The 25,472-nt window shown below is 37.3% G+C and overlaps 1 protein-coding gene across 4 annotated transcripts in view; it reads left to right on the forward strand.

The window, feature by feature from the left end:
• LOC124177395 (octopamine receptor beta-3R-like) overlaps positions 1 to 25,472 on the forward strand; it is an 83,179-nt gene that overhangs the window by 42,462 nt on the left and 15,245 nt on the right. The window contains exons 1-2 of one of the 4 annotated variants that reach the window (XM_046559723.1): positions 9,060 to 11,888; positions 13,313 to 13,610. The exons of the other annotated variants lie outside the window; for them this stretch is intronic. Of the exons in view, the coding sequence (XP_046415679.1) occupies positions 11,211 to 11,888; positions 13,313 to 13,610 (976 nt within the window). The 5' untranslated portion in view covers positions 9,060 to 11,210. Of the gene's footprint in view, positions 1 to 9,059; positions 11,889 to 13,312; positions 13,611 to 25,472 lie in introns of those variants that run through there. 4 annotated transcript variants of the gene reach the window in all.

The following is a 25,472-nucleotide window of genomic DNA, read 5'->3' on the forward strand; positions in this document are numbered from 1 at the left end:
TTTTTTTATGATTTGTTTTTTTATGATACGCTCAGTTTTTCGTGCTCTTGTCTAATTCAATCTTGACTGTGACTTCAGAAGATTGGACGATATCATACTTCTTTAGATATGCCTGAACGACATGAAACAAACAGTTTTTGTAACTTCCATAAAGTATCGGATTTATTATTTTGATTTTCTAGTCTAGACTGCGAGGATATTGTACCAGTGTTTTCTGTAGCTTTTGTCCGAATTTGTAATTCCTTCATTATATTTAAGAGTGAGAGGGATGACGATTGTATGAGGGAATGATTAATGGAACGTTATATCTCGATAAGTTTATACAAAATTATCGTTAGGACTTCGTTATTGTTTTTTTTTTTTTTTCTTTTTCAGCTCACATGACATGTTTTTTAAAAGCGAACAAAATGGCAATTTTAAACTCGTTTTGTCCATACGCTATAAGCAAAAATATATGGAAGACCATTTCTTTTAAATGGACCATATTTAATGAGACTTGGTAATAAAAAATTTTGAAAAAAACTATGACCGAAATATCAGAATTTGATGAAAAACATCCGAATAATGCTTGCGAATGGAATTTGTCCACATTGACTTCGGTCACAACTGTTCAACTTTCGTGTAATCACCATGAATTTATTCATTTCATCATATCAATTTTTTATTCCATCAAACTTTCCTCAAGACTGTATACCAAGGACCAAAGTATCTTTGTTCTTTCTCTTCATTAAATCGGAGACTCGATTCCAGGGTCAACAAATCTTTTAGTCCAATTCCAAGCCGTAAACATCGAGAAAAGAAGAAAAAGCACATAGCACAAAAAAAATATCGTGCGGGTGCCCTGAAACCTTTGGTTCATTTAACAGGAAACTCTCTGTATACTTTTCAAGCTGCTCGGTGAATTCAAATGTTATTTAGGAAGAGGGAAACGGAAATTGCGTATCGAATACCGTGTGGTCTGATATTTGTTTTACAAGAAGATGAAGAGGAAGAAGTAGAAGAAGGATGTCGATTCAGTTTTTTCTGTGTCGTTTTTTCTATTTTTATTTTACATTTTTTTCCACGATTTTTTTCATACTGCGTCTATGCCTCTACATATATGTTATACTTCCTTTTGTGCCTCTCTTGAAGCAAAGCCGACCTCTCATCCCTTGCTTTCGATCAAATAGCGGGGGCAATTTTTTCCCCCGCAGAAAAAAAACGAACCCATTCAAAACCGAGGTGTGAAAAAAAATTGTGTGGGCGGGATAAAAAAAAAAAAAAAAAAAAAAAAAACAATGTGAAAACAAAGAAGGGAAGCATAAAAAAATAAAGATAGGAATCTTGGAAAATATGCATTTTTTCACGCTCGCTCAGTGTAAATATACTCGACGTTCTCCACCCTCGCCATTTTTTTTTTTTTTTTTTTGATTCCGTCTCGCCGTTCATTTGTTACGACAAAGTGACTTGAGGAAAGTAAGTCTGCCAGAGCTTTAAAACTGTTTCACTTGCGTTTGGAGATCTTGGACGGTCTTATGCTTTCCAATTTCGATGTACAGAGAAATATCAACATCCGCGGTGTTTAGTGTGTATGAGAAAAAAATCCCGATCCATGAAAAGAGTATAAAAAAATTGCGCGATAATCTTCCAAAGAGAGCAATTTACAATGTTTTCGTACCACAGTCAAAAAATATATTCAATTCTGCAAGAAGAAAAAGGAGAAAGACGGATCCAAGCAACTGATGGATAAATGATTTATTTATTTTTTTAAACCCTTACATAATAGAACAAATTTTTTCATTATTTATTTCCGTTATTTCTTAAGCGGTGAGTATAAAAAAGAGTCTAGATTTTTGTTGGTTTGAAAGTAAAAAATCAGACAAGCTTAACTTGGATGATCATAAAACACTGTCCTTGCGAATGCACTCTAGCCCAAATTTTTGATAAGACTCATACTTCAGACTCACTATCAGCCTGTCACCCTTCTTACAAGATCGAAACTGCAGAAGTAAGAAGTAAGTTTCGGATAAACTTTTGGATTGACTCAATTTTGTTGAATTTAGGAAAAGTCCCGAGTTGTCCTTTCTTCTTTCTTACCGTAATTTTGTTTCGCGCCTTTTTCTCGTACTACTAGTTTTTTGTTTTTTTTTTCTTTCATTTCTTTTTCCTTCATTTATCTTGTTTCTTCTCAACGTTCCTCAAGAATTTTCTACGACGTACCGCGCGGTGACATTTAACTCGGTCAGGGAACGCTTGAAAATCCAATAGGTAGATTTTTAGAAGTAATTTTACGAGCGGTTAATTTCTAATACAGAAAACACCGAACAGCAATTTAAAGAGGTGAAAAATAAAAAAAATAAAAAAAAAACGGTTCAGAATCAAATCATTTTCACGAATAAAATAGAGTTTCAATTTCACTGTTGGTTAAATTCGTGAAAATTTTACTGACTGAAAATATGTAAGCAAGCATCGAAGCACGTTTGAACGTAATTTAATATCGTGCATAATAAATCACATGGTTGCGACAATTGTTGTGAATTTATAAACTTTTTTTCTGTGTCGTATTTGTTTTTCCAACAACTGGTAACAACGAAAAAACTCTTTTCAACCCCGAATTATATCCAATTGGTAATATTGTGCACGTGGAAAGAATTCATAACATAATCACGGGAGCAAATCGCGTTTGCTAGTTAAAATTTTCTATTGAAATACGTTGGCAAAAAGCGGGCGAGCCAACGACAAAGCCCGACCGAATCGCAATTCGCAATTTGCAATTTGTGATACCGAATAGCGGAGAGTGGTTGATCATTCGTAATAATTGCTTGCGCGGATTACATCGAATCATAAACAGCACCGCGGTGACCTTAAAAGCTGGCGTACACGGAGGGCTAGACGACCAAGACAAATACGTCTCGCCCTGAGATCGATTCACAGTTCAGTTAATTGCTCCAAACACTAAGCAGCCAGAGCTTGAACTTTGGCGAGGGCCTGAGGCAGTTGCATTGAATAGTGGAATTCCAGTCGCACAAATACGACTTCTGTATGATTAGCTCGTTATTCGTCGGTGATAATGGACATTGGCTTTGCCGTAAGCTCATCGTTGTCTCGACTAAAACACGCGTAAGCCGATAAGCGCCGACTGAGAGAAATTTTTAGTTCCGGTTACCGCTCAGTCCTTGACTATTTTCATTTTTTACCACAATCGACAAAATATGGTTCGAGGTAGGAAAATGAAAATTAGTTTTCTAGCTGTTAGCGGAAAGTCTGGTATGCGTTACTGTTCTTTCTCATTACGATCACTGTTGCTAGATTTTCTTGTGACTGTTGCATAAATTTAACTAACCTAAGTCCGAATCATTCTAAACAAAGTTGTCATAAACTGAGTTGGAATCGTTCTGACATAAGTCGTACTAACCTTGATTAGAAACATTCGAACCTCAGATATTCTGACCTAACTTAAAATAATTCTGACCCAAGATGTTCCAGCCTGTGTCAGAATCATGCTAATCCAAGTCGTCATAATCCGAGTTAGAATCGTTCTAACCCAAGTCAGAATCATGCTAATCCAAGTCGGCATAATCTGAGTTAGAATCGTTCTAACCTAAGCCGTTCTAGCTCAAGTTAAAATCATTCCAGCCCAAGACGATCTCACCGAAGTCAGAATCATTGTAACCCAAGTGGTTTTAACCTAAGATAAATTCATTCTAACCCAAGTCGTCATAACCTAAGCTAGAGAATCGTTCTGACTCTGAAAAGTGTGAATAACATGTTACTGTGTGACGAAGTTTGGTCAAAAAATAAAAAAAAACATTTCCGACGAAGACAAAAATGGTCTTCCAAAGTGGGACCTTTCACGTTCCGCGTGGATTCTGCTCCTCGAGAACTAGAAACCTCGAGAACAAAACGTCAACTAAAATCGCGTCTGACTAGGTTGAGGTGTAAATTTTCGAGCCTGGTTAACCGCATTACAGCCAATTACCGGCTGGATTTGAACCGAGAGTAAAACAGCTCGCTCCTGCGGGAGTCTGGAAGGGAGACTTACGTATTAATTAGCAATGACTCAAAGCTACTTAACTTACACCGTATTCGTGTTAACGTGGCGCAGTCTGTAAAAGTACATAAGGATTTGAATAAATCGTCGATGGGCAATTAAGCTCAATGAAATTTGGCGAATTTCGAATCGAGTAAGGACTTTGGTGCAACGGCAGACTGCGACGGGTAACTTGACCCGGGTATCGGTAGGAAAGTTAACGGACGTCGTACAGCCAAAGCGGGAAGTTACGGAGAGTCAGGAGGTGTTTTATTATCCGGTGTTTGTCATCACGCAGTTCGTTCGCTGTGCGTTTGTAGGAGGAATTAGGAACACTGACTGCTAACCCCGAGTCTCTAATCTCTGAGGATTTAATTATAACTTCTATCAATTAATTAACCGACTGTTTAGTAATCCTGGCGGGGGTTACACAACCTTGCCATAACCAGCTGCGATATTATCTCTCAATAGTTGACTAGACAGTTATATAGTCGAAAGCTGCCAGCTCAACAAACTTGTACCACTGGAATAATTTGATAAAGACCAGATAAGACTCGAGATGGTTCATCGGGGTGAGATTCGAGAGAACACGGAGAGAAATTTTTTTTTTTTTTTTTTTTTAACCAAAGTTCGAACCCTCGCCGAGGGACTTTGCGAGAACTTCTCCAACAGTCGTCGGAGAGTTCTAAGAAGAAAGGACGAACTTGAAAACGTCTCAGCGGTCGTTGCTAATTGGTAGTAAGAAATTCACGTATCGAACTTGTCGATGTCAGAAGATAACAATTTTTATTTAAACCCTATTGATCTGCAAAATTGCTTGTTCTGCAGATTTTTAGGCGCGAGTTTCGACGCACAGTTTCCATTAAAGATCAGGATTCACGATCGGGTATAATCATCGGGAATTTAGCTTCATGTGAGAAAACGAAAACTTTCTTTCGGATCAGAGTATTAGAAAATTTCTGAGAGTGTTATAAAAGTTGGATACCGCCTTAGAGAATAAAAAAAGAAATAAACAAGTTTTCGAAATCTATCCACACGTTTGAAAACACTTCAAGTAATTTTAATAACGTCAACGCGTGACTTTAAATTTTGTAATAACTTACTTTCATGGAACAATTTATTTATTAAGGCTTCGTGAAGCGTATAAAACGCTGCTTTGAAAATTTTCGACAAACAAGTCAGCTAAAGTGAACGAAAGATTAACTGTTTTAACGAGTGAGGGTGAAAATGTAGCAAGATTAGAATATAGCAGAGTTCAAATGTCGAATTTTCAAAAAAGTGAAGATCTACCTCATGGAATTTTAAAATATACAATGTCCAAGAATGGAAAAGTTAGAAAAAATCCAAAATACGAAATTGACACGGTGAACAAGAATACAATAAAACAAAATGTTTACAGAATCATGAAAATCTCATCGATTCTACGTTTCGATTTTCTGTATTTTGACTTCTCGATACTTCGACTCTGTAAATTTTGTAATTCTATTAAACAGACATTTGCGTCACTATATAATTCGATATTACGGCCCTGCCACGTTTTGTGATCCGTTTTAATTTCGGTTCCACGGACTGAGTGATCTTAGAATGATTACAAAAGTGACCGAGTTCGATTTCTTGCTTATTAAAGAAATTACATCGCAGCTACGTCATCTTTGAAGCTTTAGCGAAAATTCGTCACTAGTCCTTTGAACTTGTCGTTTGTGAAAACTGCGATGCAAAAACCGCAAATAACTCAAGGATGCTAAAAGGGCGAGCGCTTCTTCGTGGCTGAGGGTGAAGGAGGGTCGAGATGCGGGTTTGGTTCGAAGCAACAGGCTAGGCGTAGGCAAAGAGAGACAAGCCCTTAATTGCCGAGTGTAGGTAGCAGAAATTACGGAGCAACACCGCTCAAAGTATCGGATTTCGATTTCGGATTACGTTAGAAATTACGCAATTTTATACAAACCTTACAAATTCCGTTCTAAAATTTAGTGTCCTAGGACTTACATTTTCGTCCACACCAATTTTTATCACCACTCGTTTGGCAGTAAATTTGAATTATTATTATTGTTTTTTTTTTTTTTTTCACCAAGAAATGATTAATTTCAGTTGATAAGATTTAGAAAGAAGTTTAACCGGAAGCTCGTAACCCGTTTGAAAATTTTGAAAACATACGTTGTGCTTCGAAGCGAGAAGGGAACCTTGTTCTTTGTTTCAGATGCAGTTTTTTTTTTTTTTTTTTTTTCTTTTTTTGTTTTTACAAAATGTTTTCCAATTTTATTCGGAAATGAATTTTCTTCCCGCCCGGATGAATAACTATTTCCAAGCTTTTCGTCACAATCGTTTACACTTCGCCCCGTCACTTTACAACCGTACGTGTTTAATCTTCTTAATGAAGAATTTCTCGGCGCTTCTTTAATGTTTCTCTACGTTACGGGTAGCGACGCAAAACGTAATTCCCGTTAGGTTGTAGAAAATATTGGAGCGAAATACCGCTGATTGCATTTGACATTCAGTCTGGTTCATAAAGTTACGTAATATAGGTACTTGTATTACATAACAATCGGGAAGTGGTATCGATAGTAATAAATATAAAAAAGTCGTGGGTTTGTCGGTAAATTTAATGCGAAACGTGAGAGGAAATGAAATTCGCTAAGTAAGTGTATCGAAAATATTTCAAGGATTTTCCAATCGAATGTCAAAAGTATAACCGAATAAATAGAAGGCAAAGAAAGACGGAAAATTTTTGCACAAAATTTTATTTAAATTCCACACCGCTCCGACCTGCCGACTGTTGCTTTCACAAGATCTTCTTCACGTACGTGCTCCGAACGAAAATTATGCAAAATCAGTCGTCGAAGTATTTCAAAAATACGAGATCCGTGAATAAATTGAATAAGTTATTCGTTTCTTGGGTTAAAAAAGAACGTGTTTTACGATTGGCTTACATTAGGTTTCATATTCGCGTCAAAGACGATAGATTCAATATCAATTCGAAAATTTTCGACGGTTTAATTGAGAGTGGGATGATATTCATTATCAGCATTACGGTATGCCGAAAGAGAAAATAATCAATCAATTCCGTCGTTGAATTACCGTAAGTTTTCTCAACGAGCTTCGGTGAGAAATTTGAAAAATGTCAGGAATCAATATTTTTTTCGCAACCTGTAACGACGAACGACGAACACCAAAGGCTTAAGTATGCGCAAAGGTCAGCGACCTGTAATCGGTATTTCGGAGGTATTTTGATTAATATTTTTCCTTCCTGTGCCTCATTATACCCCAAATTGCTGGCAGCAGGCAATATAACCGTGCAATGATAAACTTCGATAAGGTTTTCACCGGTTTCAGTAGATGTAATCACATATTTCGCGTGTTATTAAACCTCGCGACCCAATTTTCGAATTAGGCATCTATTTCACATTTTTTTAGAAAATTATTCAAAGAAAAATCTAAAGTTAAATGAAAAACAAAGGTCAAAAATGAATACATCGTCGAACCATTTTTTGACACGTCAAAACACCTGACCAAATCAAAAATATATTTTTTTTCGAACCTCAGTAACAAAGTGTTTCATTGAATAGGCAAGTTTCGTTTCTTGGTGTGTTTTTACACAGTATGACGTTGCAAATAATTGCCATCTACGAGTACAACTCAATGTCACGTGACGCTCCGCGTATTTCACAACGTACCTTACAAGCTCAATTTACGATTCTTTTCGCAACGTAGTAAGTTTCATCCTTTTGACCCGACGTGACGCATAGCCGGAGCAATGGAGAAAGCGTGAAAACAAAATAAATAAATAAAACACAACGAGACGAATGAATAAATAATAAAATCATCGCACCGACGCGACGTTCTATCTCAAGTGGCTCGTGGATCGATCAAAAGAAGCCTTCGTGGTACGCTTAAAAGCTTTAAAGCCGAGAACCGTGTTAAATGCGAAAATTGATAGATAAATATGAGTTGAGTTGAATGGGGCAATATTGAGTGGGTGAGATGACGAAGGAATTACGCGTCATGTATCGTATACGAAGCTTGCCAATTAGTAGATTCATATAATAAATTTCGCTCGAGTTGCCGGTCAAATTACCGCTACATTCTCTAGATCGTAAAAAGAGAAAAAAAAGTAAAAATGTCAAGCAAGTAATTTACAAACCTCGTATCGCAAAATGTATGGTTATAAAAATAGTTTTTCGATCTTGATCAACGAATATAATATTTGAACTGTGAGGTTAGTTTGTTTTACAATTTACTCGTAGAAGATTTTTGAATTTGAACAGAAGGATCTTTACAATCTTACACTCAGTGCTAAAAAAAAACTACGCTAGTTGCAAATACGTTTGATATTTCATTTTTTTAATCTAAAGACAGCCGAATGATTCAAGTTAAATTGACTAACGTGCCGAAGTTGATTGTTTGTTCAAATATAATATACCGTCAATTCACATTCTTACAGTAAATATAATCATTAAAAATTAAAGAAATATCCGTCGTCCTGTACCTAAATTTTGTAAATTGTAACCAGTGGTCTTTTATAACGACATCCAATTGTGAAATAATCTCTTGCGATTCTGCATTATATGCATATAACAATCGTGGACTGTCGGAAAGATGGAAAAATTATGAAAAAAAAAAAATACCCGAGAGAAAGAAGCATAAAAAAAAAACAAAAAAAAAAATTTAATGCTTAAACAGTGAAATGTCATTACAAATAGCTGTTCGCGTGACAAATAACCGGTAGTGAAAACTTTTCAGGGGGTTCAATTGTCAAGGTTGAGCTTTCGTCGCTACGCGCGTAATACGTATAGGTGGATAAAATCGAAGTATTGTGGGAGAAAAGAGGGGATGGAAGTTTCACCCGTTGAATATAACGAGGTGGCGGCTGCACCCTTAGCATTTCAAAACGTCAAGGTTTTCCCCAATTGTGCAAAAGCGATGTACCTACATCAGAAGCAATTGTCTCTTGGGGGGGGTCGAAGAGGGGGGAGCTTGCGGTCATGTCAGCCATACTCGATGCGTCGTCGGGCAGTTTAGTTTCGAATCGAATTTTTCCTCCGTCGACAACAACGCGCGGCGCCGTTGTGCGTCGCGACGCTCAGTCTGCCGGCGTCGTTCGAGGACGTCGCGTACATGTACCGGTGTCTCTTTTCTCAACGTAAAAGTTTTACCCAACGCAACGGAACGTTAAACAAAACCCACGTCAATTGTGATTCGCTCTTGTTGTACAATGCATACGTATACACATATGTCGCATGTAACCAGATATAGCACAAGCGTACACGCGTACGAATGAGACACGGTGATAAACGAGGAGGATGAAATTATCCCAACGCTAACCTTCCTCTCATTTGTGTTAATATGAAATTTAATTATTTTTGTGGTTTTACCGTGCTTTGTACGTACGATGATGATTACATGATGTCGCAAAACACGGTGCTTAAACTTATATGTTTACGTTCGTTCAGCGTCAATATTATTCGTTTGAAAAATTCAAATTGACTTTGGGATAAAAAATGTTACGTCTTTACGTGATAACAGTAATGATAAACAAAAATAATGACGACGATAAAAATTCCTGTTTCTTGACGGATATTGGAGAAATGAGATTAACTTCCGACGAAAAATATTTCACTCACACTTTCGTTGATTACTTTTATCGGAGCTTTTAAAATTCCCCTTTCAATTCTCTCGCTTCGCAATAATGTTGTCGGAGAAGCGGACTTGTACCTTGAGTATAAGCACCGAGCATTCAAAATTGCATCAATTGTAATTCGAAGTACGAAAGCTTCGAGCGTGAAGATGATAGAGTGAAAATGAGCAAACAGTTTGCATTGTTGTTTCCAAATTTAACGTCACGTATTTTCGATTAAACAATATTTTTTCACGAAAAAATAAAGGTTCTGATGTGAAATTTTTTTTTCAAAATCTCTCGAAAGACGTGAAAACTAAAGAGAAATTTCAGTGATCACTGCGTATCTCTAAACATATTCGAACGAGGACGTTTGAAAAGCGAATAAATTACGTACGAATTCATCTCCGCGTTCTATTTTCCTTGCTTCGTCAATTTAAATTCCTCTCGAAATAAAAAAGGAAAATAAAAAGTATGTATACAGTTATCGATAAGAATCTGTTTCGTTTTACGGACTAAGAATTTTGCCATTATTCGTAGCTTTCGACACTGTCATAATTTTCGACAAGTCGAGGGCGATCTTTCGCTCAAGTGTCGTCAGACGTGTTATTGAAGTGTCCAAAATCTTGGCAAGCGTATACGAAATTTTATTAATACTCCAAAATACGACCGCTGTAAGAGAACTGCGCTATTTAATACTTGTGACATTAAAGTGCAGAGAGCGTGGATCGTCTCGAAGTTGATCTATCGCGTAAAATAACTAAAATAAAAAAAGAAAACTCATCCTCGTTTGGATACACTAAATAATCCAAATTGAGAGCACTGAAATCGACGCAATTTATCTCAGCGGGCACGGAAGCAAACTAACCGCAGATGCCTCAACGAAAATTAACTACTGCTGCTGAACGCTCATCATCAACTCTAGAAATAACCATTAAACAAACGCGTTGTATTATAGATGAACAGAGAGAGAGAGAGAAGTAGAGCACTGCAAGCGCACCCGGAAATTTGAAAATACTAAAACACGCACTCCGACTTCCGATCTGGCAGTTGTTGGCGTTACGTTGAGACAAACAGTGCGGCTTAATGTAATCGACGATTGTATGTTATAAGCGGTTCAGTGTACCTGGCTTGTACAGTGTCCGGTAATTTACTCTCTGTTATCGCTTCGGGTACATATAACGTCTTTCAGACATGAAAATAATTTATCCATCTGTGTTACATATATATATGTCTTTTCTTTTTCTGGCTACTGTATTTGTTGCCTTACGTCCGTCAAACATTGTTTTGTTGATGTTTTGGCTACGTTTCGTATAATACCAGTCGAAAGCTAGAGTGCAGACATTGGAAAAGCACAAGATCAAATTTCTTTCACGTACTATTTGAATAACGTGTACCACACCATCAATTTGCAGGTAGTCAATGACCAATTCAATAATACGACTTCCAACGTTCATTGATTCAGTTCCTTTCCATGTTCTTGAAAAAGTGCAACGGCAATTGAAGCAAAAAAAAAAAAACACTCAGAGCAGTATCTTGGACTGTAAAAGGTGGCGCTCCGCCTTTGAGGGATACTGAGATGTACAGTTGATGAATATCAGGCGAGGAATGGAATTGGCGAGCAAGTGTCCAGACCTGGAAAGAAACAGATTGTCAAGTAGCCTGGACATAGAAAGCCTGAACGAGTTTGGATTCGACTTGGTGAACACAGGTGTGGTACCGACGAGTTCGACGCCATCGGCAACAGAGGCGGACGTAGCCAGCGTGTCGAGTCATCAAGTGCACTTGAACGTCCCATTCACGGTGATTAAGGGCGTGATCATGGTGAGTATAATGACTACCGCGGTTCTGGGCAACGCTCTCGTGATAGCCAGTGTACGAAGGCACCGGAAACTCCGGGTACCGACCAACTGCTACGTGGTGAGCTTGGCGGCCGCCGACCTCCTCGTAGCCATGTGCGCCATGACCTTCAACGCCTCGGTCGAGCTTTCGGGGCGTTGGGTGTTCGGCAGGTTCATGTGCGACGTCTGGAGCTCCCTCGACGTCTACTTTTCGAGCGCTTCCATCCTCCACCTCTGCTGCATAAGCGTGGATAGGTATTACGCCATCGTACGACCCCTTGAATACCCCATAATAATGCGGCGGGCCACCGTAACTCTGATGCTTGGAAGCGCCTGGCTTCTTCCCGCCCTCATCAGCTTCATACCCATATTCCTTGGATGGTACACTACCCAGGATCATCTGGACTTTCTCACGAGCCATCCGGAGGTACGCGACTATCGATTCTTCCGACCCTGCCTGCTTCCACAACCACTTAGCGACACTTTCTCCCACCTCTTTTCGTCCTTGCGTCTGCTCGGTCACATGACCGAAATCGACCTGCTTATTTTACTGTATTTGACAATCGTACTCATACCTTTTTTTAAAGCAGATCCGAACGTCAGTCTGACTTCAAAAAGTCGAAAGCACGTCCAGGTGAAGTTCTAATCAACCAAACAGTTCGGACAAAGCTCAAAGTCTGGCTCAATGATGAATCTATACTTTGAGGTTCTGGAACGTTTTTCTTCTGGACGAAAATCACAGCTTTTCTTACAACAGATCCATTCACAGTCAAACGTGAATTCTGCGTCTGAAAGTCTCTTTCTGCAAACTCGCTTCATATTTTTATAATTTAGTGTCTCTGACCTGTGTAATATTTCACCATAGTGTTAATCTTGAACTAATAATTAAACAACATGATTTGCTGTTACTTTCTTTCCTTCTCATTCTAACCGCATCCATCTTAATACTCGAACATCCCAAGAGTCTTGACTCGTGGATCGTCACCCTGATTTCAACTCAAGACTCTGACCCACAAGTGGTAAACTCCTTATCGATAACCACTTTTAAATATTCTCTGTTCTTTCCGGTTGGCGATGAACTTTCGTAAGTATATCCACCGGCTCAACTCACTCCGGTCGCTTCATAAAACGGCGTGCTCATTTCAGTTGAGGATCAAGACTCCGAATGAGAAGATAAAAGTCCCAGATATATTTTTGCTTCAATCAGGGAACCACGAGATCCGATAAGCTTCGAACAATTCAATCTTGTATTTCTTGCTGAAAATTAGGTAACCTGATAACCGCCGCTTGCTTTTCTCACCAAGCCGAATCCAATTTCCGAACAATTCCATTTCATTATCTCACGTTATGATTTCACCGGTGACGTTGTTGCGCAGCGAATAAGGGCCGAGCAACACCCACGACTTCGGGGTTACCCGTATAAGCCAAATAGAAATATGCCATTTATCAAAGAGTCGAAGGAGTGAGTTGATAGCAATCCCCAAAGGGGCCTTTAGCGACTGGTTTATTTGTTCTTAAATTGCGTATCTCCCAACGCCTCGATTACACCTTTTGTTTTATGCAGGATAACGTTTCTCTCGAGGTTAAATTAATTAAAATCGTGGGTCGAGAGGAAACACGATTCGACGCATTTACATTAGAGATCCTATCTTGTTAACCAGAATTATTTCACTTCCCTCCGTCAGCACCGTCAGACCTCGCAAGCAAATGACCTCGCGTGTTACGATATTGGACTTTCCGATTCAGTTTTCCTCCTTCCGATGGCGATTTGTCCCGGGTAAACCTTGAACCAATAGATAAAAATTATAACAAATATTGAAGTATAAAGGTGAAAACGTTTGGGTAAATCAGGTGTGCGGATTCGTGGTGAACCGAGCTTACGCGGTGATCAGTTCCTCGGTATCATTCTGGATTCCGGGTATAGTGATGATCGTCATGTATTGCAAGATATACAAGGAGGCGATAAGGCAGAGGAAGGCCCTCAGCCGAGCTTCGAGCAACACTGTCCTGAACAGTGTTCATCTCCACCGAGTTTCCACCTCGCGTCACCACTCAAGGGCCTCTCATCAGCTTTTGCTCCATCCCAGCGACGCCAGTGATTCCCGACGTCCTTCGTACAGAACCGCCACCGAGCTCAATGCCGAAAACGGTGAGTATAAATGGGGGATAAAGTTTGGTAAACTATACCTGGTGTCCTTAGAGCTTGCACGGGAGAGGCTTATCGATGAAAAAGAGAAGAACCGTTTGGTGATGGTCGTGGAGTTCGTCGCCAAGGCTTTACCGGCTATGATGAGGTATACGGCAAAACTATAAATAGGAACAATGTCGGTAAAGTCAACTTTGTCGCTTGGACGTGAAGACTTCGACTCGTTGTCGGTTGGTAGAGTTTTGTCCTTTCGAAAGTCTCGCAGCCACCGTTCCACGGTGTTCAAATAGTTACGGCTCTTCCGTTATCGCGCTAATGTGAGTTCTGGCATCCTTTTTACTGCTTTTAAAACTCTTTGAATGGGACGAAGTTCCGTCTGCTTGCAGTTTTGAACTTCTGCCCGACAGACGCGCTGTTTTAGAACTTTCCTGACAAGAAATTTTATCATTTTACTCTTCTCGTTTTCATATTGTAAAGGACGTTTTACGCCTTTTTTTTTTTGAATTTCAATAAAAATATGGCGTGTGTGTATAATCCGAACAATAAGATATACAACAGCGGTGTTGATTAATTTTACATGAGTTTTGTCAAGTGGTCGAAGCTGAGGGTGTAAATTGAACGCTGTATATTGTTATACCGTAAAAAGCACAAACTGCCAACTTCCCAATTTAGTATCAACCCCTCGCCTTCCTAATGACTGAGAACTGGGTTTCTTTATTAGTTTGTCTTTTATATTTGACCCTGAATGATGGTCTTTTTATTGAAGCTTGGACCACGCTCGTAAAATTTACCACCCCTGGATCATTGTATCAAGTATTGATTTTCCTCGATTCCGTTTCCATGCATTGGATTTTATTTTTCCCGGTTGATAAAAACCCGCGATTGTCGTCACGTTTTCATTTCTCATGTACCGCGTGAATTTATATTCAGCTCCACTTTAACCGTTCAACGATAGGGGTCACGAAACAACCCGACATTCAAGCTTTGTGAAGTTTTTCACGGTTTAACCTTGGGTTATGGACTAGCTTTCAGCGTTTTCAATACCTTTGGAAACATCCATTAGAGTCGGTTTGTTAGAGCCCTTATTGTAATTCACCGGACACGAATGTCCGATTAGTGTTCGATGTTTTTACCGGTACAGTACGAAGTGTAAAAAAGCCTAGCAGCTGAAACGCATTGACTTCAATTTCAAGCAATGCGTTTCTGAAACACCATTATCCTGAAGAAAAAAAGATTGCTCTTCACTCGTGAAAATTTTGACAAAAATTAAACATCTCAGGATACCGATGGCGATCATTACTTTTCCAAAACAACGGTGGATATACGAGTAGTCGATATTCTGAATACTTAGGTAGAAACGCAACCCTCTCCTTGATTCCCTGACACATTTTGGAACTCATGGCTTATCCAATCGCTTTGAGAAATTGGATCGAGAAGCACTGATCGATGCCAGAGTATATTTTCACGGTGACTTCAAAATCTGCAGGAGAGACTGTGACCGTCAAAAAATGAAAATTGGATACGAAGACGTAAATTACGCTCTGAATAAGCTGTTAATGAAAGTAAAACGTTAACCACGACCGTAAACAACAATTTAATGTTGGCCAATTTGTTTGCCAAGATGATATACGGTTAATGTACGAAAATCTGAATATTCAGGATGAGTTTTAAGTCCTCCCCCCTCAACTAGCGCACAGAGTCAATATATTTACGCGAGCAATTCTGTTTCGAAATTCCATCGCTTATCTACCCTCGTTCAGAAGTTAAATTAAGCAGCGTCGATCGATGTCGAGAGTATTTTTATTCCTTTTCATCGATTAAATGCAAAGTCGAAAAGTCGACCTCCAGCTTTTCAAAATATCAACTTAACAAATCACCTGAGTTTTTTTCAGAACTCAATTGTTGTGATAATGTTGAAGGCCACATTTGAAGCAAGTACATTCATAATCCGTAAAATATAACGGATTATATTAAAATATTAGAAATCTGTAAACGTGCGTAAAAAATCACCGCTACGGAAGTCGGTTTATTTCCGTTTAACAAGATAACAGCGTGTCCTTGTTAGTATTCCGAAAACCCAGGATAAATTAAACGTTCCCTTTAATTCCCGGCTCAGAGTAGATATATTTACGCAAGCTATTTAATTTCGGAACTCAGCGATTACGTTTTATACCCTTCTTGAGGAGTTAATTTAAGAAACATCGATCGATGGATTATCACGAAGATCAGTGACCTTGGTTCGTCCGCTCTGCACGAAAGGTAAATGGCACACGATCCATTGGTACGTAATGTTAACAACAACAGAAAAAAAAAAATTGTTTAATTTAACGAATCGCTCTTGCAGTCTGGTGAAAAAATCACTGAAACCATAAATAAAAAATACGTGTGTAGGATTTGAGGAGTTAGGTTGAAGTTGGTTGACTCGCATTTGGTGACCAAAAATCTCCTCTTAACGTAGAAAACATGTCAATAATGGATATTAAAAAGGGAAAGTTCGGTTTCATTGATATAACCTGAAGATGCTCAAATTGTTATTCGGTTATTTCGATCACACTGTTTAGTTCAGTTTTAACGAATAAAGGTTTGTTTTTTCGTACATAAATTCTCTGTGACTGGTCTGAAATTCAATTTTTACGTATAATATGATTGAAAATCTTTTATTGTTTTGGTAATTCATATTTGAGTAAAAAAATTGATCTCAGGTGGATTTTGCAGAGAATTTAATACAAACAGTACGCGTATTTGATAATAGAAGAAAAAATATTGAAAAAATCCGTAATTGTTTCAAAATTATTACCAACCGAAAACTCTCCGAGTTCAATTTTGTGCAAGCAAATTGATTTTCTTATTGAAAAAAAAAAAAAAAAAAAAAACAACATCGTTTCAATTAAATTTGCATTATTTTTCGTATCTTATCGTCGATAATTGTTCCAGGTTACTCAACGTGATTTATACCAGAAATTTTAGAACTGAACGATTATTTTAATCGACATGCGTACCCGATACACATTGATATTAATTTTTACAAGGAGCTTTTATACCAGCGATAAATATCAGAGAAACGAATGGCTGCAGGGGCGTATCTATACACATAATGGAAATGTCAAAGTCGGTAAGCTCCCCGAAACAAAACGTATATATTCCGATTTGAATAATATCGGTATAAACAAACAACTGACGTTCCAGCCTCGATGTTTTCCCAGCTGCAAGCTGGGATGAAAAATGATCGAAAGGGATAAGGACAATGCCAAAAAAAAAAAAAAAAACCAACATGAAAGGGAACAACGAAAACAAAAATATTGGTTACGCTGTTTGTGAACCATCGGATTGCTGAGATTCTCATCTGAAGCCAAAATCAATATCTAGCCGTGTTGCAGGTCAGACGAAGAGTGAAAAAAAACTTTTTAAATTACTGCAGTTATCCGAGTTTGGCGATGTTCAAAATTCTTCACTTATGATACGCGTTAATTGATTTGAAGAATCCTCGTGAATTTCAGAGCTTGCGAAGCTTCGTTTATTCCTAAGAAAAATAATGCGACAAAAAATGTCTGTAACTTACAACGATCACTAGCAATTGCTGATGATAAATTTGTTGAAATTTATCGATGTTTGATAACCGAAACATTCTGTGGTTGTATAATTATCCGTCCGAAGCTTAGTTTTCAGGAAAATCCATTGCAATATTTAACAGTATAATTAATGCGTCTGAAACTGAATAATCTCTAGGTTGATAAGGTAATTGCGGATTAAAAATATCCATACAATTGATCCGTCGAAGTGTTCATTTTTTTTTTTTTTTTTTTTCTCCATAAAAGAAGTAATTTTAACGAGCTTAGTTCAACCGTTGAGCTTTTATCGATAATCTTGAGTTCGCCCATTTCCTTTGATTGATTTTCAAATAATTAATGATCATTCAATCGTCGGAAAGAAGTTACATTCTTGTCTGTCAATTTTCAAATTTTCATATTCCCTCAAACAATTCGACGATCCGCAGTAATTAGACGCAACAATCTACCTTCGAAGTAAGTTTCCCAACGATGAGCCAAATTGTCAGAAGCTCAACCCTGGGATGATATTCTCTGCGACAGTTTCATTAAGAGACGAGAAACGTCCGGTTCAATTTTCTCTGATTTTTATTTACCCCCTAGGAATTCGCCGCGTTCGCGTAATGCGCGAAAAGCGTGGAGGCCTCAGTTCTCGTGGGAAATCCGTCCCGAACACCCCGCGCCGTTCAGAGCTTTCCTCATAACAAGAGACTACGCGAATGGTATCCTTCAAGAATCGATTCTCGCTGAGGCGACTTTTTGCCCCCCGAATCCCTCTTTTTTCACCTTGAATATTTCTCATATATATACATATATATATATTCACTAGGAGTACAAAGTCCGTTCAAAAGCAAAAGATCTTTCGGAACAAGAAGCGCTGCGTTAAATTTTATTTAATCAAAACCCCGCGGAGGAGTTTAAAACGTTGATAAAAATCGAGGAATCGCTTATATCTTATCGTACCAGGGATGAAAAGCTCCGGCGTCAAAAAGTTCCAAGCGGAAAAGCTTGCCCATGGTTTGATATTAAAGAGATATAACCAACTCTGAATAGCCTACCGAAACTTTTCTCACCGTCCAAAATGCAAAGGCATGAGTTTCAATTTACAGCATCCAGATGTTTTCTTTCGCGTCGGAATTCTTCGACGTCTAAAGCACCGAATTTCTATGAAACGCTAATCAGACGTGTTAAACTTCGCACGAAAATAGAGACGATTTATCTTAAAATAATCGGTACTTCAATTTACCTCTTTGAGTATAATTTCAATTATATCTTTTTTTTCTGATCAATTTCAATGTTTCCAATCGCTTTAAACTGGATAGGTAACAATTGGTTCAAAATTTGCAAACAAAAGCCTTAAGCGAAAGAGACTGAAGACATTGACACAAGTTCGAGGATTTACAAACTTCAAAATTAGTCGTTAGATTGACGCATTTTTTTCCATTCCGCAGATTACGTTTCACGTAATTTTTGTGGCTTCTATGGAGATTTTTCAACTGACGTTATTTATATTCATTGCTTGCGAAATCGCTGTTATTTATTGCAAAACGTCGGGTCACTAAATATTTGTGAATATTGTTGTATATTCTTAAATCTTTAAACTGAATAATAATACCCTGCAGGTTGTACTGATCCATAATAATTATCAAAGTTTAACAAACCATTATCGTTATTCTCTAAATTATTACTACGCGTTATTATATTTGTTGCCTACGCATATTAAGTATTGAATATTCATCGCATCGTGCTGAATGCTGACCTAATGTATTAAAAATATCTTCAACGAACCGTGATAATTAACTATTTTACAAATCGCGAGGCGGCAGGAAAGAACACTTCAAACGTTATTGCGAAAATTAATGAAACGTTATTTTAACATTAATCAAGCTTGCTGAATTTCTTCATCACGTCTTTTTCCTTCAATTTTTCTCATACTTTTCTAAGTGTTAATTTTCCGAATAAAGTATTTCGAAACGCCAATGGACAAAAATTTTTGCTAGAAAATACGAAACGAGAATACGAGCTGTAGAAACGAATCTCTTTAATTTTAAATAACTTACAGGGCTTATTTTGTTCGTAAATAAATTTTCTACAAATTTACAAAATCCGATATCGTATTACGGTGAAATATATTTTGTCAAGGCAATGATTCACCATTCATCACTTACAATAATTTCACTAATAACGTATTTTTCATCAACAATTCCGTGTATAAAGAATTCATTTTGAATAACAACGATACCTAGTTCATTAAAACCGTGTGAACGATACGGTTTTTTTTATTGTTCATGTAATTTATCTCTTCACAGAAAAAAAAAAATAAAAAATATCTATCCGAAACCTTCGTTAAGTACGTGAGATTTCGGTTACTACAACTCTTTGATCGGACTGTACATCTGCTACGTATTTAATTAACGTAATACAAGAGACAAATGACAGCTGATCGTGGGGGTTGAAAATTTCGTACGAATCGGTGCGCAAGATGAAAAATAACAGGGTGAAAATGCTGAGGGATGTTGCGCAAATTAGCGAAGCCGATATCATACAAGACGTCAGGTTTCGAAGGTACGGAATCTTCAGGTAATTAATTATTTCACCCTGTTATACGCATCAGGTCCGCCGGTTGTGTGTAATTACGCGTTACCTTAGGGTTAAGGGTGGAGGGTGCAGGGATCAAAACCCTGTCAGCCACGCAGATGTCGGCGAGGTTTCTTGCTTTGTTATACATTATACGTACAGCCTAAGCTCCGCGGTCTGAAAGAGGTTTGACACAAGTTTGCGCTGCATCCTCATAACCGGAGGTTATATTTAAAACTACTTATCTCGGCTGTGCAGCCTCCGCGGAACCTTCGTCAAACGTACACTTAACCGCAGTGATTCTGAGAAAATTAGTTAATTTTGTCGACGAGTCGGTTAAGTTGGCAATGCGGAATCAGTCCGCAGCGCCACCGCCGGTCGGCTGCGAAACGATAAGATTAATATTTGTAAACATAACGTAACCTAGGACCCTCGAATTTTGTATTTTTGTAATTTTGTAGCTTACCTGAAACACACCAAATATTTGTAAATATAACGTAACTTATAACCGTCGAATCTTGTACTTTCGTATTTTTATATTTGACCTAAAAATACAAAATCTTTGTAAAAATAATGTAACCTATGACCGTCGAATTTTGCATTTTTGCATTTTTGTATTTTACCCATAAATATAAAATCTTTGCCAAATCAAGATAACCCATAACCATCGAATCTAGCCCATAGATACAAAATTCTATTCAATCTTTGCAAACATAACAACCCATTACCGTCGAATCTAATCTAAAAATACAAACCCGGCTCAACCTTTGTAGACAAAACACAATAATTTACCCATTAATAAACAATTCAACGATCGTAGAGATTGTGTCATGTCTTCAAATATTCAACCGAATTTTGAATTTAAGGTTAGTTTCTACAGTCATAAATTATGTTATGTTCACAAAGATCAAACCGAATTCTGTACTTTTAGGTTAGATTCTACGATCACGGGTTACGTTACGTCAGTGATGATTGAAGCTGTTTCGAGGCCGGCCGGCGGTGGCGCTGCGGGCTGAATCTGTATTGCCAACCCAACCGATTCGTCGATAAAATCAGCAGCGATAGAATTATTACGGCCAAGTGTACTCCGCCATGCTTCACGCCGATTCTGTGGGCGTTATACGCGCCTCTCGTTATGTTACGTTGTGCGTTACTTTGCGTCAACTCGAGCCTTGACATGGACGAGTATTAAATGAATCAACGTAATGTAACAGCTTTGTAGCGTTGCGATCTTTTGTCGTGGATTAGGAAAATAGGATAAGGGATGGATGAAATGACACGAAATAAAGGAAACGCCCCGTTTCAACGCTACCCGAAAACAGCTTTCCTTCATGCTCGAGTATTACGGCTTTTCGTTCGCATTACTGCTGCAGAATTGCGGATATTCGGTGTCATATAATACAAATGTATTTGTTTGCGCGGTTTCTGTATTATACGAACGAATTTCAATGAAAGGAACCGAAATCATAATGAATTATATCTGATTCAGGAACAAAACAAATGTGTTTTGTAAACTGTTTTGTGTGTAAATACAAAACATATTTTTAGAAAAATATATCATAATTCAGACAAATTTCACACTAGTATCTAATACGGAGATTAAATTCGTAAAGAAAAATCAAAAATTCTGCTCGATAGATCGTGAAAAGTTTACGTATATTTGCGACCGAAAAAACATTTTATTTTCAAAAACGTGCAACTAGAATTTGAAAAATCGTTGTGTATTATGAAAATTTAGTTTGCGTTGTAAGAGAGAATAAGTAAATAAAAAATTTCAAACAAACTGTTCATCAATTTGGAAGATTCTGAGCCTTCTGTAGAATTGTTTATAAAATACTTTCACGCAACTTATGAATAACTGATCAATGATTTGATTCAACACTATCGAATGATTATCTGAACTTTAATATCAAAATTGTTTCTTTTTTCTATATAATTCAATAACCAACCAATAATTATCCGTCAACGGTAAAGAGAAAAATATTTAAGCCTTCTGTCATTCCTACAATCGTTATTTCTGATTTGAGCATTCATGAAATACGTTATATACCCATCTAGTTGTGAATAAAGAAGAATAATAAAATTTTGGTATAAAAATAGTTTCCAAAAATACCGCGGGATGAGAATAAAATGCATCATCGATTGGAAATATGTATTTTAAAACGTATCTTCTCGCTTTCGGAAGGAAAAAAACGAGCTTTTGTCTCAAAGGTTATAGACTATATATCGGGATATTGAAGAGGTTAGCCGAGGACTTGGTCGCAAGGATATACATGCATATACGTAATATAGGACAAGTTCTTGACACAAAACTGTGAGACACGAGTGATGCGGCATTGATTCGTTGCCACTTTATATTTCATCGGTGAAATTTATCGTCAGAGACAAGCTGCTGGCTCGATAACTGTCGTAAAAGAATCGGCGGAAATTTACATCAAGCATTTTTGTAAGTGGGTTCTAAAAATTACCAACGACTGCACGAACGGCAGTGAGCTAATGAGTTGGCAAGTATTTTTTTATAACTTTCAATTAGAAATGAAAAGCGAATGATCCGGTCTCCGGGTTTTGAAACCTAATATTTTTCCACACCTAGCTCGGGGCTGAATTCCACGATCAAGGCGGGGCAAAATTGGCATTAGTCGATTCTGAAGTCTCGACTCGTTGAAATTCGATAAATAAAAATTTATCCTCGACTTTTCCCCTCAGGCTCGAAACCCGTCAAACAGAAATCCAATTTTCCCCGTTCTTACCCTCATTCTGGACTTCGTTTGTTCGCCCTTCTGCGAAACCTTTCACCCTCTGTACACCATAAGCACACATGTGTACTTGTGTAGGTGTTTTACAGAGATCCGTCAACCTACTTTTGCGATTTTATGTCCAATCGAGAATCAAGCACTCGGGATTTTCATGTTAATCGAGATTCGTTTCGTCGATGGGATGTTTTGGCTCTTGTTTCTACATCGGCAATGAACTCCCATTTGCAGATGAAAAGAGAATGAGTGATACGAGTCGATCAAATTTATCAACGTGTGAAAAGCAATCGACGCTTTTCGGGGGTTTTGTAAATTACTTTTGTGTCGTGCCTCTATACGGTTTCGAAAATTGACATTCAAAATCAATTTCCTTTCCGATTCCCTTGCAAATTTTTGCACAGTTTGAAAATCCAACGTGATATTTTTGAAAATCGGATTTACAGATTCAAACGATAGATTGAATAGACGAACCTCGAAATGTTAATTTTCAGACAAAAATTGTTACGAATATTAAACTAGAATTAAAACACAACAATCGTGCGATTTTTCAAAACTTCCATCATTTTGTCAAAATTCCCAATCAAGGTACGAGTCAAATTCTTGCATCGGTGAAACGTGATTAACCCGTTCACTTTAAAATAAAAACAATAACTCAAAATTCCTTTATTCGAGTAAAGAAACACTTTTCGAGTGATTTTGATATGTTTTGGACATGTTTCGGAAATTAAGTTTTTTTTTTCTTCGAAATTAGCGGTTTTCCCGTCGTCCGAGAATAATTCTACAAAACGGATATCGGCAAGAAAATTTTACTCTTATTTCGTTCGCTAGACAATTATTTAATATGCTGTATATTTCGAGAAAATCGTAAAAAACAAAAATCAAGATCGTACAATATAGTGTGCAAAAAAGCAAATGGGTCGACTAATATCATCGAACCGACTCAAGAAAGCTCGAGACTCGATACCTCCTCCTCCTACCCGCGTAATAGACTTATGTAATATCAATCAGGTAACATCGACCGGTAGTTATATTAAACGCAGGTCGTCCATATTTGCCTTCCTGTACCTGATACACTCAGTGACGTGACTGCAATTCCGAAATTGGATACGGAGACGACCTTTTCAATTAATAAGAGAGAATAAAAAATAAAAATAAAACAAAAAAAAAAAATCGAAGTCCCTTCTACTGAAATAAAGATTGAGTCCATTTTTTGAAAATTAATTGTACAAATGCGTTGAAATTGTACTCGTCATTTTTGACTTCTCAGAAATTTAAGAGTAATTAAATGGTTCGCTTCGGTTCATCTTGATTCGGTTTGATATCGAATATTTTTGTAATTGAACAAATCTTGAACGTAACGGAAATAGGTACAAATATTTATCTGAGAATTATGATCGTATTTGATAACTTGAAATTTATTCCAAGACTTTGCGAAAAGTGATGTGAAAATTTGATGTGAAAAAAATAAATAAACATACATGCCTGTAATGTTTCACAATATTATACGTGACTCGAAGAGATTTGATTTTGTGAGATTTGAATTTTGGACAATCTTGCGAAAAATTTGTCGAGAGAGTGTAATTCGTCATAGATGATTTATGAATGGCACATGGAGCGATAGAAAGTTTTCGATAAGATTTTCCGCGCTAACTATACTTTCCGTTACTAGTTCGGAATATATATCAGAAGATTTAGATCCCTTGGGATATACTCGCGTCCGTTGAATAAACGGCTTGCAAAGCCGATCGATAACCACGAATCCAAGTTCCGCGTATTATAGTTGATGGAAGAAAGTCGACCGATTGACGTTATATTTGTCTGTTTTTTACATTAACAACGTCTGAAAATTAACGATTTTTAATTCGATTCATCGAAAAATATGGTTTGTGTAAATTCCGGGACATGAAACAAGGGCAAGTAGTTGCAATTTATCAATTATGCGTGTAGAGTGTCTCGCAAGTAATTGGAAATGAAAATTTGCAATATTCTACTTTGATATTTATAGGGACAAAGTTTCTTAGAGCGATATTTCTGTACCTTGAAATTCCAATCAAACTTTAGAAACTATATGTTGTATGCATGTCACGTGAGAAATGGCGAATTATTCTTGTGAAATATCGCGCATATATCAAGAAAAAGAATTAGAATTGAGAAAACTTGAAGCAAGAACAAAAATTTATGTTTCTTCGCAAATGATTTACAGCGTAAAGAAAATACAAGTGACAATGCTATCGACAACTTTGACCAATCCCTTCGGTTATGCGTTGAAAATAAAACATGTGGAACATTTTCTGGAAAAAAATGTAAGCCTGCTGACTTGAAATAAGTTTTATAAGTATCAACATGAATATATGAGTATAATTTAAAAACTGATAAAATCGATATATCATTTTATACAATTTTTTATCTACGTCAAATACCAATTTCGTTACAACGATCAATTTTTTCTCGGTATCTCTTTGATCTTTTTCAAAAATTAATATCGCATTATCGTACAGAATGTGAAAAATTCTTTTACTCTCAGCAATATGTTTCATATTCCATACACTATATATTCTTTACCCCGTCGTAATACCGTGTGAATATGCTTTTTAAACCCGATTGCATTCTGTCTTCAATGTTTAAAGATGTTCCACAAACTTTCACAGCCCGTAAGTACACGAATTTGGAGCCTGAAAAATCAACTCCAGGGTTTTTTTGTTCAAAAAATTTAATACCCTCCAAGAATAAGCGTGGAAATTTTTTTTAATACAAACTGTTCAACGTTTACAGAATTCTTAACGAAAAAAAAAAAAAAAAAAAGTTCTCTCGTGTTATTCAAATAGGAAATTTCGAATGGCCAGCGAAATCTTTTGAAATTGAGCTACGGGAGAATTTTTTTCTCAGTAAATAGCTCCTTTCAAGACCGTAGATTCGATAGTTTAGTTTTTTTTCTTTTTCTCTTTTTGGCTCACCCAAAACAGACGTATACCGAAATTCCTGAGAGGCGG

Source organism: Neodiprion fabricii, chromosome 3 (genome assembly GCF_021155785.1).
Source record: "Neodiprion fabricii isolate iyNeoFabr1 chromosome 3, iyNeoFabr1.1, whole genome shotgun sequence".
NCBI classification, from domain to species: Eukaryota; Metazoa; Arthropoda; class Insecta; order Hymenoptera; family Diprionidae; genus Neodiprion; species Neodiprion fabricii.